This window comes from Ambystoma mexicanum, chromosome 11 (assembly GCF_040938575.1).
Source record: "Ambystoma mexicanum isolate Mex_15411 chromosome 11, UKY_AmexF1_1, whole genome shotgun sequence".
NCBI classification, from domain to species: domain Eukaryota; kingdom Metazoa; phylum Chordata; class Amphibia; order Caudata; family Ambystomatidae; genus Ambystoma; species Ambystoma mexicanum.
In genome coordinates, this window is record NC_090934.1 from 818,123,932 (window position 1) to 818,145,877 (window position 21,946).

Sequence of the window (21,946 nt, forward strand, 5' to 3'; positions counted from 1 at the left end):
GGTGAGTAAAGTAGCTCCTTCCATAGCCAATGAAGTTTGACATTTGATTTTACGAGTTCCACAGTTGGGATGGCTTTTATGGCCAGGAAAGTCATTTAAGTGGAGAATGGCAACTAGGCAAGAGTTCACGTGGAAGGAGGCATTGGGACGGCAGGGAAAAGATAGCTTACAGAGACAAGTAGCAGAACGTGGGGGGAGGAGAGTACAGCAAGATGCAGACAGTGAGGTAATTGGGGAGGTGAGAGGGGAACATGATTGCATTTAAAGACGAGTTGCAGCAACTTGAAGAGCGCAATTTTACACAGAAAGGCATCATAATTGATGACTATGTGTGGAGATGGGGGCGGGGGTATGTATAGCCTGAAGAGGGTGTGTCGCAAAGTTGACCTTTTTCTCAAGGAGAGAATTATAGTAAATGGCAAGACTAAGAATTAAGCTCTTGCAGTATGTGAGGGGTCAGAAATGCGAGGTTTTTCACAAGATGCCATTTTATTAACTCAAAACGGGTGGAAAAAGGCCTCACTATCCCTAACCTAATGAGGATTCCCTACCTATCAAAATAAACTAAAGGAAACACTCTAGAAAATGCAATCTGTCCCTCACAATTATACATACATCCAACACAAAAGAAATATATGGCAATTCAAATTCAACAGAATGTATTTCAATGTATTTTATTGGATATTTGTATGGTGCCAATAACCAGGAGTTTCCAGGCACCACAAGACAAGAGGGGGTGGGGGACACATGGGAAATCATGAAACTAACAACAAAGGAACGGTTATATTGGTCTTGTGACAATCCTACCCATGCATTAAAAGGGGGAGGAGGGGTAGAGTGAGAAGTGCAGTGCCCACATTGGCTGGGGTGGGCAAGTGCTGGTTGGGCCGAGGAGGCAAGTGCTGGTTGGGCCGAGGAGGCAAGTGCCAGGGGAAGAGTGGGGGAGGGCAGGAGGACTAAGTTGGGATAGTCCGGGAAAGGGAGGCCAAGGGCAAGTTCTGGAATAACAGTCAAGTTCAACACAGACTTAATAACTGTATATCCTTGTAACCTGGTTCGGATCCTCTTCCCCAGATTTAAAGCAGGATTTTTAATCAGAATAGAAAAGTTCTGTTTGGTAATCAAGTTCCAATTATAAAGTTCTTCTTGCTCCAAAAGACTTACACTTGGCTTTCAACCAGCAGTTCAACTAGACAACAAGTCTTTTTTATCTCCACTTATAGCAAAGAGTTCAACACAACAACTTCTCCTTGGGAATCAAAACAATTCCACAATATCTGTTATTAACAGCAATGTTTTGTCAGGATGACTCCACAGTGTCAGCAACAATGTTTTGTCAGGAGGATTTCACAATAGTTCACAACAATGCTTTTAGTGGTCTTGCCACTACTACTTCTTCACAACTTTCAACCACAACACAGTACTTCAATGACTTCTTCCTGGTCGTGCCAGTACCACTCCGGTGCACGCCTGCCACCATAGCACACTTCTTCAGGGGGAAATCTTTTCACAACGCTTCCTGCCGCGCAACCTCTGCATACACGGCTATCAAAGGGTGAGACCCTTTCGGGACCAACATCCGCTCTATCGATAAAGGTGGCAGCGGCTCCGGCGTCTCTGCTTCCCTTCTTCTACTGGCACTGAACCGTGGAGTCGGCAATCACTTCACGTTCTGCTTCTTCTAATGGCCTGCACCTGAAGGGGTCTTATATGCTCAAATTTCCTGCTCAGGTGTGGGTCATTAGAACTACTAGACTGCATCTTGCATTCTAGTGCCTCTGAGTTCTCTTCCTTGTCCCAGTACTTTGGGCATTGTGGGACTTGAAGTCCCCAATGTTCAAATGACCTATTTCTTTAAAGTTTAAATTTTACAGTATGCCATTAAGAGTGGAGGGTCTCAATAGGCAAAAGTCAATATTCTTTCCCATACGGGAGGGGGGGGGGGGGGGATCAATCCGCGGGATTGTCCCTATCCGTTCTCAGTTCCTGGCTTTAAATATTTGCACATTCAGGTGAGACCGGTATTATCTGATTTCCTCCAGCTGAACCTCTCTCCGGTGCTGGATAGGTTTGAACTTGATGTGGTACACTGGCAGTATCTCCCGCTGCCCCTTAAAGCTAACCTCTAACACTATGCCAGGTCTAAAATGCACTCAGGGCCAAGGATCACAACCAACTCGGGGAAACATTGGGAAGGAGATGTGGGGGCACTGTAAACTGAGAAATGGGTAGAGGCACTCATGTTTGCAAGAGAGATTGGGATATTCACCCGCCTTAGACTCATGCAACACAAGGTACTGCACCGAGTGTACTACTCTAAAGCTGTGTTGGCCGAGTGGGGCATAACACAAGATGATAGCTGAGGTGTGTGGGGTGAGGGGGGCCTTTTTCCACATGATCTGGGGCAGCACAGAGATCCAGGCCTTTTGGGGGAGGGGCTTGCACACGCTCTCCACGATGCTGGGGGCCCAGTCTCGCCCTTAGATCCAAAACTGGTGTCAATTGGCGAATGGGAAGAGACTGGATTTAGTAAATATGAGAAAGTGTTCTTAGCCACAACAATGGGCCTCATGAAGAAGACCATAGCAGTAATGTGGGGGTTGGCAGTATGCCCACAGGTGAGTCGTTGGATGGCTGAAGTGAATAGATGTACATCCCTGGAGAGACAGGTCTATCATGCTAGGGGCAGCCCCCAGAAGTTTCAGAAGGTGTAGGGTAGATGGATTGGGGAGGACTTACGGGCACGGATATCTGGTCAATGTCTCCTTATGTTATATGGTAAGATGGAATGCATGCCCTTCTCTGCTACTATTGTTAGGCAGAAACCTGTGCAGTTCCCTTAGGGACCACTGCAAAAGGCTTAAGACCACAGGTGTTGGCAGTAAACCCAATTGGTAGCAGTCTGTACCACCCAGATTTACCTGGTAGCAGTGGCTGAGCAGCCAGACCTCTCTCAAGAAGAGTTAGACCGTATGTAGAGTATACAAGATAGGTACCAAAATACAGTAGCACAAGCAAACACTGACCAGAGCTTTGGTAACAAAGTATATAATTATTTATTTAAAGACACACTTAGAAACACTCCAGCACTATTATTGTAAGCAAATTCAAAACACAGTCACTATTAATATATATACATCCCTTATTCCTTATTAGACAAGTCTTAGTTAACACTGCTTATTTTCAGACAGAGGTGAGCGCTTAACTAAAGATGGCACTCTAATAAGTTATCAAAAAAGGGAGGAAAAAGGCAGAAATTAGAAAAGCACACAACACTAATACTTTAGAAGCACCCGGCAAGGCAGGAAAGTCAAAGTCTACTTGTGAGCAAAAGTTCAGAGGCCAGGCTCCCTCTTAGAGAGAGTAGGACACCAATGCGCCCAAGATCACACAGTTTAAGAGGCTTGAAAAGTCTTGCAGAGAGTTCAAAAAGGAATTAGTTCAGCTCTAAAAAGTTCAGTTAGCCAGCCTAGGGCCAAACCAAGTGGTAAGTTGAGGATTTAAGAGACACCCCCACACAGACCGTTGCGAGGGAGGCCAGGCGGACACAGTACCTTGAAAGCGGAGAGAATCCTCCAGCAGGGGCAGTTGTTCCTGGCAGCGGGTGCAAGTCACAACGTTGTCCAGAGGAAGAGATGCTCGACGTGGAGGAAAGCTGAAGGTCGTTGCACTGCCAGGGAAGAAACCAGCCGCGGAGTTCTCCGGTTAAAAGGTACTACCCTTTTATTCACGGTAGGGGTAAAACGTGGTATCCCGGTTGCTGGGGTGCTTGGCACAGGCAAGGAGGCCACGAGACGATCCGAGAAGGCGAAAAGGCGGGCAAACTGGTTATCCCCACCAGTCAAAGGAAGAAGACTCTACGGGATGAAGATCTCCTCTGTCGTTTGAAGAAGTGGTGAGGCGGTTCAGCAGGGCTCTACTGGTGGTGTTGTCGTTGCAGGCCGGCTCAGCTTCTCCCTCTTCGGATTCTTTGGTCCTGTGGCGACTTCTGAAGTTCCAGTCCCCAAAGCCCTGCTTTTATGCAGAAAACCCCCATTCATCAGTCCTAGCTGTCACTCAAACATGCTAAGTGGTGAGCCGGGCGGCTCACCACTGGGCCAATCACACAAGAGTGCGACTTGAGTTGCTGAGGCAACTCAGTCCAGGGTGCCTAAACCCCCCTCCCACACATCTTGTAGACCCAGACAGAGTGGAACACTTTTGGAGGCTTCTGTGGAGAAGCCCGCCAAAAAGTGGAACAAAGGGTTCGACTTGGGTTGGAGTTACAGAGGCGAACACAAACGCCATTTTAAAACAGAGTCCTGGCAAAAAGACCCAACCGGGGAATAAATATTAAATAAACAACCCGGCGGTATCTTTAACAATGCACCAAAAAGTGGTGCGTTTAAAATGAATGGGAAAATCCCATAGTAAATATTCTTAAGGAATATTTTGCGTGGTAACCACTTCCACCAGCCAGAAACTCGATGAGGGGGGACTGCACAGTGCCCCCTCGAAAAACAGACCCAGGGGCAATCTAATTACCCCTACCAGTACTTCCACAATATGATGGTTTGTACTGGTTCTGTTCCCAATTTAAGACCAGTAAAGTCAATGATGACTTTACATGCCCTGGGAGACAGTAGTCATTTCCAGGGTATGGAGTCTATGTTTGGGGGTCACTATGACACCCCTGTGTTACTGCACTGATGGTGCTGTGTAACACACTTACCAAAAACCACATGAAACCCTATGGAGTAAAAGCCCCCATAGCCCATTAAACACATTGCAAAGTCAAAGGATATCTCAAATCATGTCTAAGAGTGGGAGAAAGAGAGTCTCACTCTTAGGAAAAAAAATTAAACGCCAAAAATCCAACAAAGCTACTGGGGGACTCACTAGGTTTGGGAAATTAGCCTTAACAGAGAATTCTCCCTAACAACTATGTCATCACTTCTCTAGATACTACACTGATTTTGTTTATTAAGCAATGGCAACTTTTACATTTTCTGTTATGTGATAGTTTTAAAACAATAAAAAGATGTATTAAAAGAAAAGTGTAGCGTTTCTAGGGAAGTTATGGAAGGGGTTCTCCCAGTCCTTCCGACCTGATTCTCCCCCCACCCCCATGTGATCCTCCCACAACAAACCACCCCAAGGGTCAGGATCAGGAAACGTCTGCCTTTTCCTGGCCACATGAGGAAGGTCCCAGGCCAAGTTTTCGTGGAGAATCACCTCTAACACATCATAAGTAGTTCAGCTTGGTCAGTAATATTTTATGTGTGGTCAAGTTCTCAGAATATTGAGGAGGTTGAGGATGGCTGCAGTGGCAGTGATGAACATGTTCAGGCTGCTGTCAAAAAGAATACACCGGCCGGTAGCTGAAGGATTGAACAGCCCATGGTGTAGATTCTTACCACTGGTGGGCTTGGGGTCGACTTCAGCTAGAATCCCGGATAAAAGGGGGCTCTTGACACCATTCTTAAGATTGTCACTGTAGCCAAGAGGCATAAGAAGAGAAGCATCCTGATGAAGATTGAGAACTCGTCATTGCAAGCCAGCCAGCAGTACTTTATTGAACAGTCACGGTGAAGCCCAGCTCCTTTGTGGATCTCCAGAAGGCCTTCATTGGTGCTTCGACCCCTGGACCATGGGAACAATCAGTCTTGACCCCCTGCTCGAACATCCAGTCTTTAAAACTGCAGCAAGAAAAGCTTCGTTCTGGGGTACTTTGCGGCATCAGTCGCCATCCTGAGTTGAACCTTGAGACTGCCTAGATCCTCTACTTTGAAACAAGAAGTATTTCCCAGAAGCTGCAGCTCTCCTACAACAAGAGGGGCCTTGCAGGAACAGTTATACTTTGTTTCCACCACAAGTGTCGACTACTGCCAGTTCTTCGAAGCGGCTATCGCCGATCGCCACCTGCATCATGTCCTGGGGGGCCTCTGAGATTGTCGCCAGAGTATTGGTCCTTTATTCAGTCTTGCAGAGGTGTCCAGTGATCAGAACCCGGAGCCGTGAATTTACGGGACACAAAAACCAACGGCAAAAGTGACCTCTGCACCCATGACCTCTGGACTTTGTTCAACAGAATCATGGTATGAGAAAGGGAGACCCAGCAATTTCAGGAACTTCTACGGTGATCCCTGAGAGAAACGCAGTAAAGCGAGTGAGTACACATCTGTTCCCATCGCCCCCACCCACCTCCATAAGATTTAATGGCCGTAAAGTCATTAACCCTACGTGTCCTTTGCCTGAGGGAGCGGGGGAGTTCTGGTCAAGGATCCTCTCAAGGTGGTTGGACTGGGAGAGGGCCTTCTAAGAACTTTTCTTCAATTTTTATACAACTTTGAGACACTTACAAATGGCCTGTTGGCTCTGCCAACTCCTTGTCAACCTTGTAAAAAGACTCCTAGCTTTCTGATAATAACTTCATTGGGACCTGTGATTCTATAGCACGAGGTACCCTCTTTTCTAGGAAGGAAATGACTTTTTAAGTTATAGTGCATTTATTGATGAGGCTTTATGTTTTTTTTTACTCCTTTATTTTCAGCATTAGTGTGCTATCCTACAGTATTGTGAAACGGATTTATCTGTATTCTAAAAAGTGAAGAGTCCGAGCTCTTAGCAGTGCACACCAAAGTGAATGCATATTTTAAAGTAGTGAATGTTTTAGTGAGTTACTTATCTGTGGTTTGTGTAATGCCTAAATAAACAACTGTATTTGTATGTATACAAACTGTAGTTTGCCTAACTTGAGTGCTCTGTGTGTACCTAACTGAACCCTTCACCACTCTCCCAATTAAGTCTAAGTCTTGCTGCTCAGTCACACTACCCAGATAAGTGTTTAGCCAGACATCAGTGTCTACACATGTTCACCAGAATAGGACGGTCTCTTAGAATCTGTAGTTCTATGTGATTTATTTAAAATCTTTTTCAGAGAATATTTTAATGAAACTTGTATAAAGAAAGAATATCGATTTTTTTGTTTGGGGTGTGGGGGTCCCATCAAACCCCTGTTTCACTATGCTTTTAACCCCATCCCAACCGCCACCCCATTTGAACCCCTTACCCCACCCTCCATATATATTTTATTTAAATAAATTCGATATTTTTTCGTTATAATTGTTTCACTATGAAATCATTCTCTGAAATGTTTTAGTTTAAATCACTGGATACTGAATCTGTCCACAGGACTGATTCTGAAAATTCATTTTTAACAACTAGCCTAACCCACAAAAAGCTTTTCACCTTTCTTGACGTTCATTGTCCAAGACGGAACAAGTTACTTACCTGTAACTGTTGTTCTCCAGCATGGGTCTGGCATGGATTCACATGCTCATGAATATTCCCCGTCATCAGGCTGGGAATCCTCGGTAAAGAAAAAATCAGTATCAGTTTCGTTTCTGATCTGTCTTTCTTAGTAGTAACCAATCACTGGTCTCTGGGTCATACTGCCCCCAGCCAATGACTGCCCTCTCCCTAAGCCCCGACCTTGGCAGCCATCCTCAGATTTGGTAGCACGAAAAGTGGCAGTATGACCAAGTGAAGAGCCGCAGAGGGGCGAGAGTGATGGTTCGCATGTGAATCCATGCCAGACCCATGCTGGAGAACAACAGTTACAGGTAAGTAACTTGTTCCTTCTCCAGCATGGGGTCTGGCATGGATTCACATGCTCATGAATATAAGAATACATAGCAGTACACACATGCACAACCACGGGAGGTGGCAAGGCTCAACATTAAGCATTACATAAAACTCAACATTAAGCATCTCTTACCTCCTCACAAGGCTCACCTTAAGCAAACAGGTTGCGCAGCACTGCCTGGTCAACTCTGGACACCTCCCTGGAATCACGGTCGACGCAGTAGAATCTCGTGAAGGTGTGCATCGACCTCCACGTAGCAGCCCAGCAGATGTCCAGCAGGGGCACACCAGACAAGAACGCCGTGGTAGCAGCGATCGCTCTAGTCGAAGGGGCTCTGGGACGGCCGGGCAACGGTCGGTTTGCCAACCGATGACAGTGCATGATGCAGCTGGAAAGCCACCTGGAAATGGAAGCCTTCGAGAGAGCCTTCCCTTGGTTCACAGGTCCAAAGTTCACAAACAGCTGTGATGTCTCTTCGTTCGGTCCACGTAGAACTTCAGGGCTGTAGCTACATCCAGCGAGTGCAGGGTCCTCTCGGCCGCGACGAAGATGATGGGAAAAAGACTGGCAACATCAAGGGCTCGTTGAGATGGAAGTCCGATGGCACCTTGGGCATGAAGGAGGGGTGCGTCCTCAGCACCACCCTCGTCTCGTGGAAAGTCAAGTATGGAGGCTTGCAGGAAGGGCCTGAATCTCTCCCATACGTCGTGCAGAGGTGATGGCCACAGGGAACGCTGTCTTCCATGACAGAAACTTCAACGGAGCCGAATGCAAAGGCTCGAATGGCGGGCCCATGAGCCTGGTCAGCACCACGTTGAGTTCCCACGCCGGGGCTGGAGCCTTCACCGGCGGGAACGATCGGAACAGTCCTTTCATAAACTCATTCACCACGCCATGAGATCACAGGGACGACCGTCCTGCAGTTCTGGTGTATCGGGAAATCGCTGCCAGAAGTATCTTGATGGAAGCGTGAGCTAGTCCAGCTTTGGCCAGCGACAGTAAGCACGGTAGCACTTGAGGGGCTGTAATCCGTAGAGGGTTAATCTTCTGTGCACGGCACCAGACAGAGAACCTCTTCCATTTGTGTTCGTAGCGCTTGAGAGTTGAGGACGCCCTGGCCTTTGCAAGAACCTCTCTGCAATCAGCCGGGATATTGTATACTCCAAACTCTAGTGCTGCAGGAGCCAAGCCTGCAAGTTCAGCGACTCCGGGTCGTGATGAAGAATGGCGCCTCCTTCTCTGGAGAGAAGATCTGCGTCCGTCGACAGTTTGACTGGTGGGGATGCTGACAAGTCCAGAAGGTCCGGGAACCATATCTGTCTCGGCCACGAGGATCATCCTGCACCGGGACCTCTTGAGTTGGTTGATGAGCCTGAGCAGCAACGGCAACGGCGGGAACGCATACACGAACAGGCCGTCCCAGGGGAACGAGAAAGCATCGCCCATGCTCCTCGGTTGGGGGAACATGCTGGCGAACCTCTGGCACTTGGAGTTCGTCGCCGTCGCGAACAGGTCGATTTGGGGTTTGCCATATCGCCGGAAGAGTTGATCTACTTGATCCTGGCGTAGTTCCCACTCGTGGCAAGAGCGCAGCTCCCTGCTGAGTGAGTCGGCGATGGTGTTTTTTTATCCCTGCTAGATGAAAAGGCACCAGAAACATCCCCTGGGCAACGGCCCAGTGCCACAGATCCTGGGCTTCCTTGGACAGGGCTGGGGATCTGGTTCCTCCTGCTTCCGGATGTAGAACATCGTGGTGGTGTTGTCGGTGAAGATCCTCACCACCTTGCCCTTGAGGGACGGGAGGAATGACTTGAGGGCCCAGAATCCTGCTCGGAGAGCAAGTATGTTGATGTGGAGCGGCCTCTTCTCCTGGAGCCACAGGCCTCTCGCATGAAGATCTCCGGTGTGCACTCCCCACCCCTCCAGGGAGGCATCAGTCGTCACCGTCACCTGGTATGCTGGGGTCTGAAAGTACGTGCCTGCGGCGAGATGGGCGCGGTTGCCCCACCATCGAATCGCCTGGCGGAATACTTAATTGAGCAAGATCTTGTCCTCAAAGCTGTCCGTCGCTTGCATCCAACGGGCGTCGAGGAACTCCTGCAGAGGACGAATCCGGAGCCTGCACAGGCGCACCAGATAGATGCAAGAGGACATCATCCCAAGGAGGGACTTGATGGACCTCACTCTGGCCACGTCCGTGGTCAGCAGATGCTGTACCTTGCCCAGGATAGCCTGCGTTCTTTCCTCAGACGGCGAGGCCAAACGCGCTACTGTATCGAGCTTGGCTCCCAGAAACAGCGCGACCTGCGACGGAACCAGGTGGGATTTGGGGAAGTTGATGGAGAATCCCAGGTCCGTGAGAAGCCGGACGGTCTTAGCTATGTGTCCGACGGCGAGTTCCCTTGTCCCTGCTCGGATGAGCCAGTCGTCCAGGTAGGGGTAGACATGGAACTCCTGCAGGCGCAGCTGCGCCGCCACTGGTGCTAGGTACTTGGTGAACACCCTGGGCGCCGACTTCAATCCGAATGGGAGGGCCTTGAACTGGTAGCGCCGCCCTTGGACTACGAACCTGAGAAACTTTTGATGACCTTTTAAGATGGGGATGTGAAAGTACACATCCTCCAGATCCAACGACGATAGGAAGTCGCCTTCCTCCAGCTGTCCCAGCACGTGCTGGAGGGTGACCATCCGGAACTTCTGTGCCTTGATGTATTTGTTTAGCCGATGCAAGTCCAGGATGGGACGCCAACCTCCTGTCTTCTTTCTGACGAGGAAGTATCTTGAGTATACTCCGGAGCCCCAGAGCCTCTTTGGGACGAGCTCGATAGCTCCTTTCTTGAGCATCGCCCTTACCTCTAACAGCAGTTGAGGGTTGTGAGTATTGCTTGGAAGCAGCCCTGCCTCCTTGGCCTCCCTGGCGACGACGGCGAGATCCACCTGACTTGCCTCGTCCCCTGTAGGCTTCTTACGACGAGGAGCGGGCCGCCTGACGGTAGGTCGAGGAGCCACCGCCGAATCCTTTGGAGGCACCTTGCTTGCCTCCGGGGTTCCGACATGGTGGCCGCCGTTGCTGTAGATTTCCCAAGGCCCGAGCCGTCTCTGTGTCGGTCTTGATGGCCTGCAGCAACTCATCCACAGTCTTTCCAAACAGATTGTTCCCGTCGAAGGGCATGTCCAAAACCTTGGCTTGCACATCCTGGCGGAAATCCGTCACCTTGAGCAACCCCCGCCGAAGACAAATGCCGTTGCCCAACTGGCGGAAACTGGTGTCGTCAATGTCCGTGGCCACAGTTATGGCGTGGTCCGACACCACCTCACCCCTCCTGTAGGATCGCCAGGGCCTCTGCCCTCTTGTAGTCCGGGAGGAAGTCCAACAGGGGGGCGATCTTGTACCAAAATTCCCTGTCGTAGCGGGCCACAATCGCTAGGGCGTTGGCCGCCGTAATCGGCGTCGCCGCTGACGACGAGATGACTTGTCGGCCCACGACATCCAGCTTCTTTCCCTCACCGTCCGGTGGGGAAGTTGAGGATGAAGCCGATGCCCACCCAGCTTTCTTCTTGGCCGCTGCTGAGATGACCGAAACTGGGGTCAGCTACACCATAAGGCACAGTGGGGCGTTGTCGGGGACCCGGTACTACTACTTGTACCGGTCCCTCTTGGCAGGTGTCGTGGACGAGTTCTTGAGGAGGGCAAGTCCCTCGTCCCAGATGTCATCCAGCAACGGCACTGCAAGGACCGTCTTCCTCTTGGCCTTGCGCCGTTGGTAGAGGAAGCCTTCGTTCTCCTCAGGGCAGAGCTGAAAAATCTCGGATGCCCTGGCAATCATGGTGTGGAGGAATCGGAGACGGGAGGCCAGTCCCCGTCGTCACCGCCGTCATCATCCGTCCCCGTCGTGGCCATGTCCGTTCCCGTGTCGTCCCTCGGGATCGGGGAAGGCGACAAAGGCTGAGAAGGCCGTGAGGGCTGAAGGGGCACTGGATGAATTCTCCTCCTCTTGTTCGGAGGGCTTCCCGACGGACCCGGTACAGCTGGGTCGTCTGTCGGGGGTAGGGGCAGTCCTGTCCTTATCTTCGGGCATAAGGCTTGGATTGCTGTAAAAATGGCTGCCGAGTTGTACTGAGGCTTGGGTTGCGAGGGGCGTGCTGGGAGCGACGGTTGTTCCTCCACGGGAACCGCATCGTCGTTGCCACCCTCTATCTCGTCGTCCCCCTACTCTGAATTCCTCCCATGGGGGCTGGACCTCTTCCAAATTCTCGGCCAGCTCCTCCTCGGAGGTTGTGTCCGTGTCCATAACCGTCACCGCCCCCCCCCTCTTTTTCCACCGGGGTCTTCACGGGGGTCTTCTCGATGGGTTTAAAAGAGGATTCCCTCTGCGGAGGCAGGGAAACTCTGGGCCCCGAGGTCGCCTCCACTGTGATAGCCTCCACAGGCTTCGCCAGGGCCGGAGCGACTCCCAGAATAGAGGCCTTAGCCGGTTGGATCAAGGCCTTCGCCGCCTTGGGCGCGTTCGAGGCCTTCACCTTGGGGGGATGGTCACCCCCTCGCTCCCCCTCGGCCGGTTCCTTCGAGATCAACCGGGGCCTCTCCAGAAGCTTAGCCAGGTTCTTGGATTTTCTCTTCCCCGAGCCAGAGCGTTGGCTCGAGGTTGATGAAATCGGTGAAGGTGCGCCCAGTATGGCAGCCGAGGAGCCCGACCGTTCAGCGCTCCCGGTGCCCGCAGAGTCGCGGTGCTTTGCCTTCTGTTGGGCCCCCATCGCAGGGGCACCCTCACAGGACTTAGAAGACCGCTTAGACTTCTTCTTCTCCTTCTCACCTGCTGGGCTCTTGCCTTCCAGCCAGTTGCGGGTCCGGCGATCCCTCATAGTCCGGTCCGACATGTTGATGCAAAACGCATTTTGTCCTCATGGAGGCAATAAAGGCATTTCGAATGCTCGTCCTCCTTGAACACATTTTGTAGGTTGCATCCAGGCAGATCCTGAACAGTTTGCCGGGAGTCGAGCTTCCCTTCTCCTGGGCCATGTTCTTCTCGCCCACGAGGTAGGCCTCAGGAACTTCTGGAATCCTCCAAGAAGCGCAACTCGACGAAAACTTCACCCTTGAGGGGCGTAGATAAATCCGAAACAGGTCCCTGTTGATAGGAAGTAGAAATGGTGGAGCTTGAGGCTCGATTAAACCGAAAAATTAGATAAATCTCTTTGAAAAAGCACAAAACGCAGTAAAAGCTCGAGAGCTATAGCACAAGGACTCCCAACACTTGAGCGTGCAGTAAAAATCTGAGGATGGCTGCCAAGGGCGGGGTTTAGGGAGAGGGCAGTCATTGGCTGGGGGCAGTATGACCTAGAGACCAGTGATTGGTTACTACTAAGAAAGACAAATCAGAAATGAAACCGATACTGATTTTTTCTTTACCAAGGATTCCCAGCCTGACCCGACGACGGGGAATATTCATGAGCATGTGAATCCATGTCAGACCCCATGCTGGAGAAGCATAGTAGCCTAGAGTCCACACCTTGTGTTAGGCAAAGTTTGTATGCAGTACCCTCTGGGAACCCTACAAACAACTATGACCACAGGTACAGGCAACCCAAACTTTGGTATAAGCTTGTACTACACAGTTTTGGTAGCGTGTTGAGCAGCCAGGCTTATCCCAAGAGGAGACATGTGAGCTGTAGTGGAGTTACACAAAGATTCACAATTACACGTATTCAAATAAACTCTTACACTCAAGGTTTCTTGCATAAACAATTAATAATGTAGTTATAAAGCCTTCTTCAGAAGGGAGCAAGAGAATAGTAACACACAAATATACTTCAATACTGTACACTTTGAGTGTCTGAATCAGACAATGCCCTTTTGGGATGGCCCACAGACACAACCTACACCCACAGGTGACTTCCGTAACAAGGGTGCTGGGGACATTAATACCTTACTGTTAGAATACTCTCAATAGTTTGTAAAAGGCAAACGTTATTAGAACACAAGAAATTACAAATATTCTTAAGCAGGGCAGATACTTTCAGATAGCAAGAGAAGAGTCATTCAATTGAAATAGGCTACGCCAAAGTCAATGGGCAAAAGTCTTTGTATGGGATGCAGCACTTCAGGTAAGTAAATGGAAAAGTCTTTGCACAAGTTCTTAGGAGTCTTTGATAAAAAGGACAATCAAATGTAGGGCAACAAGCTGATTAGATATATGAGTTGCAGAAGTTACAAGTGATTCCACAGTAAGAGGTAAGTTCTCTTAGGCTAGTTTTACAATACCTTAGTAAAGAAGAAAAAGATGCAGCTGAAGACTTCTGTTCCTGCACAGCTCTGCATATCTCACTGTTCCTGGGCCTCAGTCATGGGGACAAGAGGGAGGACGTTGGGGGACTCCTGCACTGCATTGGCACCGTCAAAGCTGGCAACCGGCAAACTTTACTTTCAGTGGTTGTTTCGTGTTTCAGCTCCTTGCGGTACAGCAAATTGCAGTAAGCACGGTTCCTGGCTGTCAAGGTGGACTTTCCTCACGTCTGAGGTCCTGCACTCAGGCTTGGTCCGTCCTGCTTCGTGGGAGTCTGGAGGATCTTCCAAAAGCTTTAGGCCAGTTTACATGCAACACACACAATCTGGTGTCCCTCTCCCTGGCTCTACAGTTTCCTGCAGACACTCTGAGGAAAATTCAACCAGCTCCGAGATGGGTGTCCAGGTTGGGAGTTGATTGGTCCCACCAACTCAAAGGAAGAAGTCGCCCTAGGAGGGCTTCTCCATCGATGCAAACTTGGCAATTTGGACCTTCAGCAGGGCTTCACCGGATAAACCAACGGCCCAGGAGTTGCAGCAGCCGTCCTCTTCAAGCTCTTCATCGGTTCCTCCGTCCAGTGGTCGACTCTGCCTTCCAAGCCAAAAGACTTGCCTTTTATTCAGTTCTCTCCCATTCATTCCAGCCTAGCTGCCATTCACTCAGCAGGGTGGCGGTCCTTGCCGGACAGTCAGTCAGCCAATCACCACAGAGTGCATTTGGGTCTCCTAGGAGACCAAGCACAGGGAGTTTCGGGCACCTCCCTCACTTACTGCCTACCCCAGACACTCTGGAGCCAGAGGCGGGTTTCACTCCTGAAGCTCGCCAAAGGCAAATGAACAAAGACCGAACCTGGTTAGGCGCGCAGAGAAAACTCTAGGAGGAACTTTCCACAAAGACCTGGTGAAAAAAGAAGACTGGGCACCATTTTAACAACGATGGCTAGGCGCCATTTTGAAAAAGATGGCTCCCGCGGTTAACGTTACCGGGTCCGTGAACGGTCACGGTAAATACAAACCTTGGTAGTTCAAAACAAAACCACTGCCACCAGCCAGTCAATTGAGGAAAGGGTACATAAAAGATGTTACATGAGCATTTAGACACAGGGGATACTAATTAACCCCTCCAGCACTCTATTGTAAGATAGGGCGTGCTGGGTCTAGCAAGTACAAGGCTAAGTAAAGTCAATTTCACTCTACCGCTCTGGGAAACAGTAGTTGATCCCAGCAAGGTATTTAAACCTTAGGAAATCTAAAAGACTTCCCTGTGTCACTGCACTGGAGGTGCTGTGGGACACAATTGAAAAAGATGATGCCTATGGAGTTTGTTAGACTCCATAACCAAAAAGACACACAGAGGTAAAATTCACACAACAACACATGAGAGAGTGGGAAAAAGGCTCACACTTTCTCCAGGTTAAAAAAAAACAAGTCCTCAAAATCCAGCAAAGTTGCTGGGGGTCTCTAAGGTGGAGGGAATTAGCAGATTTTTGAGAATTCTCCCTAACACCTTGTCCAGCCGATGGAATCAATAATCAGTCTTGGAAGGGTGAGGTCAAGGAATAAAACATAGAAAGAAAGTATGAGACAACTTTAGCGAGGAACGACTGTCTCACTCTCAAAGTCAACTCCTCCTTGTAAAACATCAAGTAGGGAAGCTTAAACGAGAAGGCCCGGAGCTCCCTCATAAATTTTGCAAAGTGATGACTACCAAAACAAATCACCATAATGGTGAACAACCTTACTGAACATTAATGCAGGGCTCAGACGGAGCTCCCATGAGGAAAGTCAACAGAAAATTGAAGTCCCATACAGGAACAACAAATTGGTGCAAAGGAAACTGGTTGCACAAGCCCTGCAAAAACTGCACAACAGTGGGGATTGTGAAGAAAGCCTTGCATCAGGAGTCCTTTTAAAGACAGAAGACATCTAGGTACCGCTTCACAGTACCAATCTATGGGCCTGTTCGGGTCAAAGAAAGTTGAAAATCCTGAAACAAGGAAGTAGGACAGATTAAGGGTTCATGCACCTTTCCCAACAAAAAGCTGAGAATTTAGGTCACTTGGAGGCCTAAATGGACTTGGTGGCAGGCCTCCAAGCTTAACGGAGAACGTCTAAGCCATCCAACAAATCCCACTCTGGTAAAATGGATTTCCAAAATCAACCCTGGAGGTGGATTTTAGGAGGCCAACCTGTTGTGGTGAATAGGAAAGACACTGAAGTCTAGCCAAATAAGGAAGGTAGCAGATTGATAAGGCTTAGACTTAGGAGGGGGGGGGGTGGTGAGAATGGTCTGGGGCTACAATTAATCCACACAGAGCAACAACAATAATTCCAGTTAGAGAGGAATGTACACAAATATAAAATGATTTATTAGGCCTTTACACACTACACACTATAAATACACACTAAACAAATAAAACCTCTAGGCAAATATTGTCACACACAAAACTGATCTATGCATTCACCATTAGGAGAAGATGGAAAGCATTTGATTATTCAATAACCAGTGTAAATAGGCAAGTAGTCAGATGCATAACATTCAGTGGGATCACTTTACAGTAACCATAGGACAGTTTCCTAGCACTTATTAAGTCCAACTCCTAACAAGGTTTGGGGCAATGTCATCAGTTTCAAAGTTATACTTTTCAGGACGGTTTAAGATGTGATTGGCCAATGCCAGTGGTTGCAGCTCATAGTTCCAAAAAGACAAAGAAGGTTCAAGTAAGTAACTCTCAAGCACACTACCCTAGGGCAGGCCCGGGAGAGTATCCTTGGCTAGACCACCACTGATCAATCTCAGGAAAGAGCGATAAGGACAGTACTTTATGCCCACTTAATCCTATGGAGGATGGTGGGGGAAGAACTCCATTTTCCCCAGAGACCACAGCCTAGGTTCCAGAATACGTCCGGTTGAGGGAGGCCCAGGGGTTGTGTGTGCATAGGTCAGTTTCAGATGCAAGATTAGTTTTGGTTGGCCACAGTGCTTGGGTCTCGGTTCCAGGCAACTTCCAATTGAACACACTTGGGAGAAATGAAGACTTCAGCAGAACAGGGATCTCAGGACACCTCCAGTGATGAAGGAGATGTACTGCAACGGGACTCACCACAATTAGGCGGCCACAGGAGACCTTCAATGGACGATGAAGAGGTTCCTGCACGGCTTCCATTGATGCTAGAAGGCTGAAAATGCAGGAGCAGGTGTCTTGACAATCCTCCATGTTCCAAGGAGGCACTCAGAATGGCGATGGCTGTAGCGTGGTACCCCAGGAGAGAGCTGGTCAGTCCACCAGTTTGTACCGTGACACTTCCGAAGGCTCTGATCCTCAAGAAGGCGGGGGGGGGGGGGGTCGAGACAGGTTGTTCCCACCAGCCCGGTGGTTGAAGCACTGACAACCGTCTTCTTGAGATCAGACTTCACTGGAGGTGTTTCTGGTCAGCTGCAAAGGTCAATTCTTCATAGGGGTCTTGGCTCCAACGATGATCTGTGGAATGGGTGCAGGATTCCTCCTTTTATCCAAGATTTGGACTGGAAGCTCACCCAGGTCCACAAATGGTAAGGATCTTCACCATTCAAACTGCCAGTGGCAATCCAATCATGGATAGCCACTGACCAAACAATCTTCCCAGCAACATACATTCAGGCACCAGGATGTTGACTGGTGCCAGACAGTCCCAGCTTACACGCACAAACAGACCACCCTTTAGCCCACAAAGGCAGCAGCTTTCCCCAGGAAAGGGCATCCTATAAAAGGCAAAACCAGCTCTGAAAGGGCATGAAGGCAGCTAAGGAACAACATGGGCAAAAGACAGACTAAACTCTTGTGGTACGCCTTTCTTAGAGTGCTAGCACTCTTAGTAGCCATTTGAGGTAATTTCAAAAGTGCCCAAGTAAAAAGTTAAAAACACAGCATTTTTAACCCAAATGTTACAAAAGAAAGAGTTATAAGGATTCAACATATCCTATCCGCACTTCACTTTAGGGTAATGTGTGCAGTTGTAAAAATACAAAAAATTCAGAAAGAGAGATATAGTCATTCAGTACTGATAGTCATATGGACTGGTCAATGTCCCCATAAAAATGAGCACTTAGCAAGGTAAGTAAAGCAGAAGGTTTAACTTTCCTCCAAAAAGTCAGCTCATAGATAAAAGCAAAAAGAAAGGGTGTCCTATAGAAGCCTAAGGAAGAAAAGCATCCCAAAGAAAATATTTCACAACACACTCCTTGTATCTCAGCATCACACCAGCCAAACAAGAAGGTTCAGACTTATGAGGTTAGGATGGAGGTCTCGTCACTCTGGAGGTCCACCGATGGACATGTCCTGAAGATTCAGGTAGGTGCAGCATGGTCCTTATCTTGTTTTTCACTGTGTTGCTTATATTGCCAACTGTCTCGAGGCTGCACAAGAGGTTTGGGAACAAAATGCTGGCAAATGCAGAGAAGGTGAGGGGTGGAAAAATTAAGTGAGACATCTCTTGCTGTGATAATATAGAGCAATACTGGACTTGGTGGTCTTCTCAGTGTTGACTGCTGTTCTACTACATACACGTTATTTAAACTGTTAACAAATCAATACGAAAAAGACAATTAGCACCAGCTGTATTTTAATTTAGATTATTCTTGCAATGTTACCTCGTGAAGAAAATGGTAGCTTCAGCATCTGACGTTTGAGGTTGGAGAGCATCTTGGACATACTTCAAGTCCTGAATTCCAGTAAGCTCTGGTAAACCAGATGAAATCATCTATTTAAAAAAGATAAAGTCAAACGTATTCCAATTGTAATTTTCCCATAAAGAAAGTATTAGTATAATTAAATTAAATGTACAACTATTTCAAAGTGATTTCCTTTGTTCCATGTTAGAATGTTGAAGACGGGGCACCAAGCCAGTGTTATTCGTTGTCCTTCCCATTCAGCCATATGTCAGAACTAAGCTATTTAGTAAACCAACCAAAACATTTTCAATAAAAAGTTTATGAAGCAGAAGAAAAAAGTGTGCATCCCCACATCTTGCAAAGCATTGCCCAGGATTTATGTCACAGGAGGAATCTGCTACAGTGGCCATTCAAACCTAACTTACATAGCATTTCTACTATCCTCAAGCAGAGAAATGTTATGTTAAGTTGTCTTATACCGAGCACCATTACCATTGGTATAGTCTCCAGGCGCTCACGTGGATCTGTAAGAAAGTGGGCAGGGTGGGTTAGTGAAGGAAGGGGGATAGGATAGAAGTTGTGCTCTTCTGTTGACGCTTGAGGAACCAGGAGGAACTGGCATCCTTTGTGAGTCCGTTTTCTAAATGAGTTTTGATTGTGTGCACTGGCTTGTTGTCGCCAGATAGGTGAAGCCCAGTGTCCGAGACTGTTTGTTGTTTGTGAATGTTTGTTATGGTGGATGTGTGTTTTGAGTGCAATTTGGCTGGCCCATAGAGCGGTGTGGTACTTGGGACGTATGCGGGAGAGGAGCAGGGGTGGCTAGTACATTGGCTACTCTCATTGTTTCTAAAGTGCGATACCTTGGTTACCTTTACAATACTTCCGAGTTGTTATGCCTAGGCTAACCGTCACGATTCTTCTAAGTACAACACATTGGCTAATCTTCACAGTTCTAATTGCAATACCTAGTTTAACATTCACAATTCATCTAAGTGTAATACATAGGGGTAGCCTTCACATTACATTTTTTTACCATTCAAATTTTATTGAAAAACATATATGATTATAAAAACAAAAGAGAAGAGGACATCAGTGTGATATGAGAAACAAACAAGCATCATTTGTTAACAAACAGCAACCTAGATATCTCCTCCTCAGTTATCTTAAAAGCATAAAAGACCAGTTACTGCACAAGGTAAAACATTACATAAAATGGGAAAAATGTAGAATAGCATCTGGACAAAATAAATCATAAAACACTAGGGGACAGACTACTAAGAAATGCAACAATGATTGAACATGGGTGATTCAGAAGCTACAATAGCGTAAAGGACCTCATGTTTTGGGGCTTATAATGCAGGCCAGAATTGTCCTTTTGGGCCACAAATTGAATAAACAGTTGCCATTCTATCAGGAACCTAGGCATTTCCTCTTTACGATTGGCTTCAATATTGCACATGGCTACAACAAACCATATTTTAACCCACTATTTCCTCATTTCTGGTGAAGTGGGGGACTTCCAATTGTGTGCCACTACCACCCTGGCTGCAACTAAAAAGTGTGTGAGCAAACAAGTCAAGCTAGCAGACAGTTTATAGTGTTCCCTCTAGGTCTTTATCACTCAATAGTACTACCAATGGGCTCCAACGGAAGTTCTATACCAGTTACTGGTTTAATCTGAGCCAGGATTTCCTTCCAATAGGTTTGTATGAGAGTGCAGGACCACCATATGTGGAAGAGGGTTTCCGGGGCTTGTGCAAACCAACATCTGTCTGACACAGCAGGGTTCTTCTTGTGAAGTCGCACAGGGGTAAGATACCACCGGAAAATGTATAAATGTTCTCCTGCAGTGACACATATAGATGAGTTAGCAGCCCGAGACCATACAGTATACCATATAAGATCCCCTATAGAGATATTCAGGTCTTCCTTCCATTTGACCATATAAGGAGATGAGGGCTTAAACTGACAAGCATTAAGAAAAAAATATAGTGCTGATCGAGTCAATTCTCGCATAGCATTCCGATGCACTCTTGCAGCAGATACCCAGTGATGGAGTCGGATGTAAGCATATTTGCCAACATCCTGCACCATGAAGACCTGCTTGCATTTATCAAAAGACAGTGGCTGTTCAGACTCAAATAGTTGTCGCAGTCGTTCTAGACCCCCTTTAACCCACCCTCAGAAACGTACCCAGATGGCAACCTGGCGGAAACTCAGGCGTATTCCAGATTCGGGTGAGAGGGAAAGGGAACGTAGTCCCGGAGTACTTCCGGGCAGCCTTGTCCCAAGTAGGTCATCAGAACTCACGCAGTTGGTAAAAGCCTGGTCTCTAGTCTACGAACCTTATGGGACCTCCAACACCAGCCGTGTAGAGGGACTGGAATCATAACCTGCTCAAAATGCAAACAATGTTTAGGGTTACGGCCTACAGCCATACAGTCCAACAAGGGAGCCAACTGAGTGGCATAAAAAGGTAGCTTTCTATGTCCGAAACCCCTACACTGCCTTTATCTTTAGCAGTCATAAGTGTACGCCGGGAGACCCTCGGGTATGTCTTTGCCCAAATAAACTTTAAAAAAAGGGATTGCAATTCACTGAGTCCCTGCTAGGGAATCCAAATTGGGAGGGCATGAAAGACATACAGAATGTATGGCAGCAGCGTCATCTTAAGTGTGGCCACCGCACGATTAGGCTGAGGTTGGCGCGGCATGTGTTGTCCTTGTACGACAAGTTGGTTATGGTCGCTCTTTGTTGTTGCAATTATGCTTGTAGTTTGTACTGCAGCTCTTAGCTCTTTGGAAAGATAGATATAATCAAAGGAGTTCAAGAAAGGAACGAACTGACACATTTGGAAACTGCATGAAAGTTGAAATCACAAAATGACAGCCATACTATGGGTTCCGTTTGAACAAGGAAAACAAAAAAAAAGATTCAAGAGCATGGAACGATCTGTAGTGCATAAAACAACTGAAGTACATAGAATGGTTGGAGTGCATAGAATGGTGGAAATGCATGGAACGTTTTGGAGTGCATGGAACGGTCGGAGTGCATGGAACGGCTGAAGTGCATGGAACTACTGGAGTGTGCTCGACCTCAAGATATAAACCACCTTATCACATCTCCACACTTACTCTCTCCTTTACACCACCACTCAACTACAACACAGCGATACTATGACACCATTCGGTATAGCTGTTCTCATACAATCACTTGCCACATTACTCCCCATCATCTTATCTAAACACATCTGGTTACACAACCTCCAGGCTAGGTGTTCTCCTCAGGCCTAACGCAGCCAGAATCGGTCTGGATAACAACCTGCCAGAACGAACACATACTCTTGATCTCCCAACCACCACACCTACCGCTAAGAAGCAGCTAT

General features: G+C 47.9%; 1 protein-coding gene across 1 annotated transcript in view; it reads right to left on the minus strand.

The window, feature by feature from the left end:
• Positions 1–21,946, minus strand: part of PIK3C2A (phosphatidylinositol-4-phosphate 3-kinase catalytic subunit type 2 alpha) — a 2,027,647-nt gene that overhangs the window by 423,852 nt on the left and 1,581,849 nt on the right. The window contains exon 26 of the mRNA XM_069623772.1: positions 18,541–18,650. Within this exon, the coding sequence (XP_069479873.1) occupies positions 18,541–18,650 (110 nt within the window). The remainder of the gene's footprint in view (positions 1–18,540; positions 18,651–21,946) is intronic.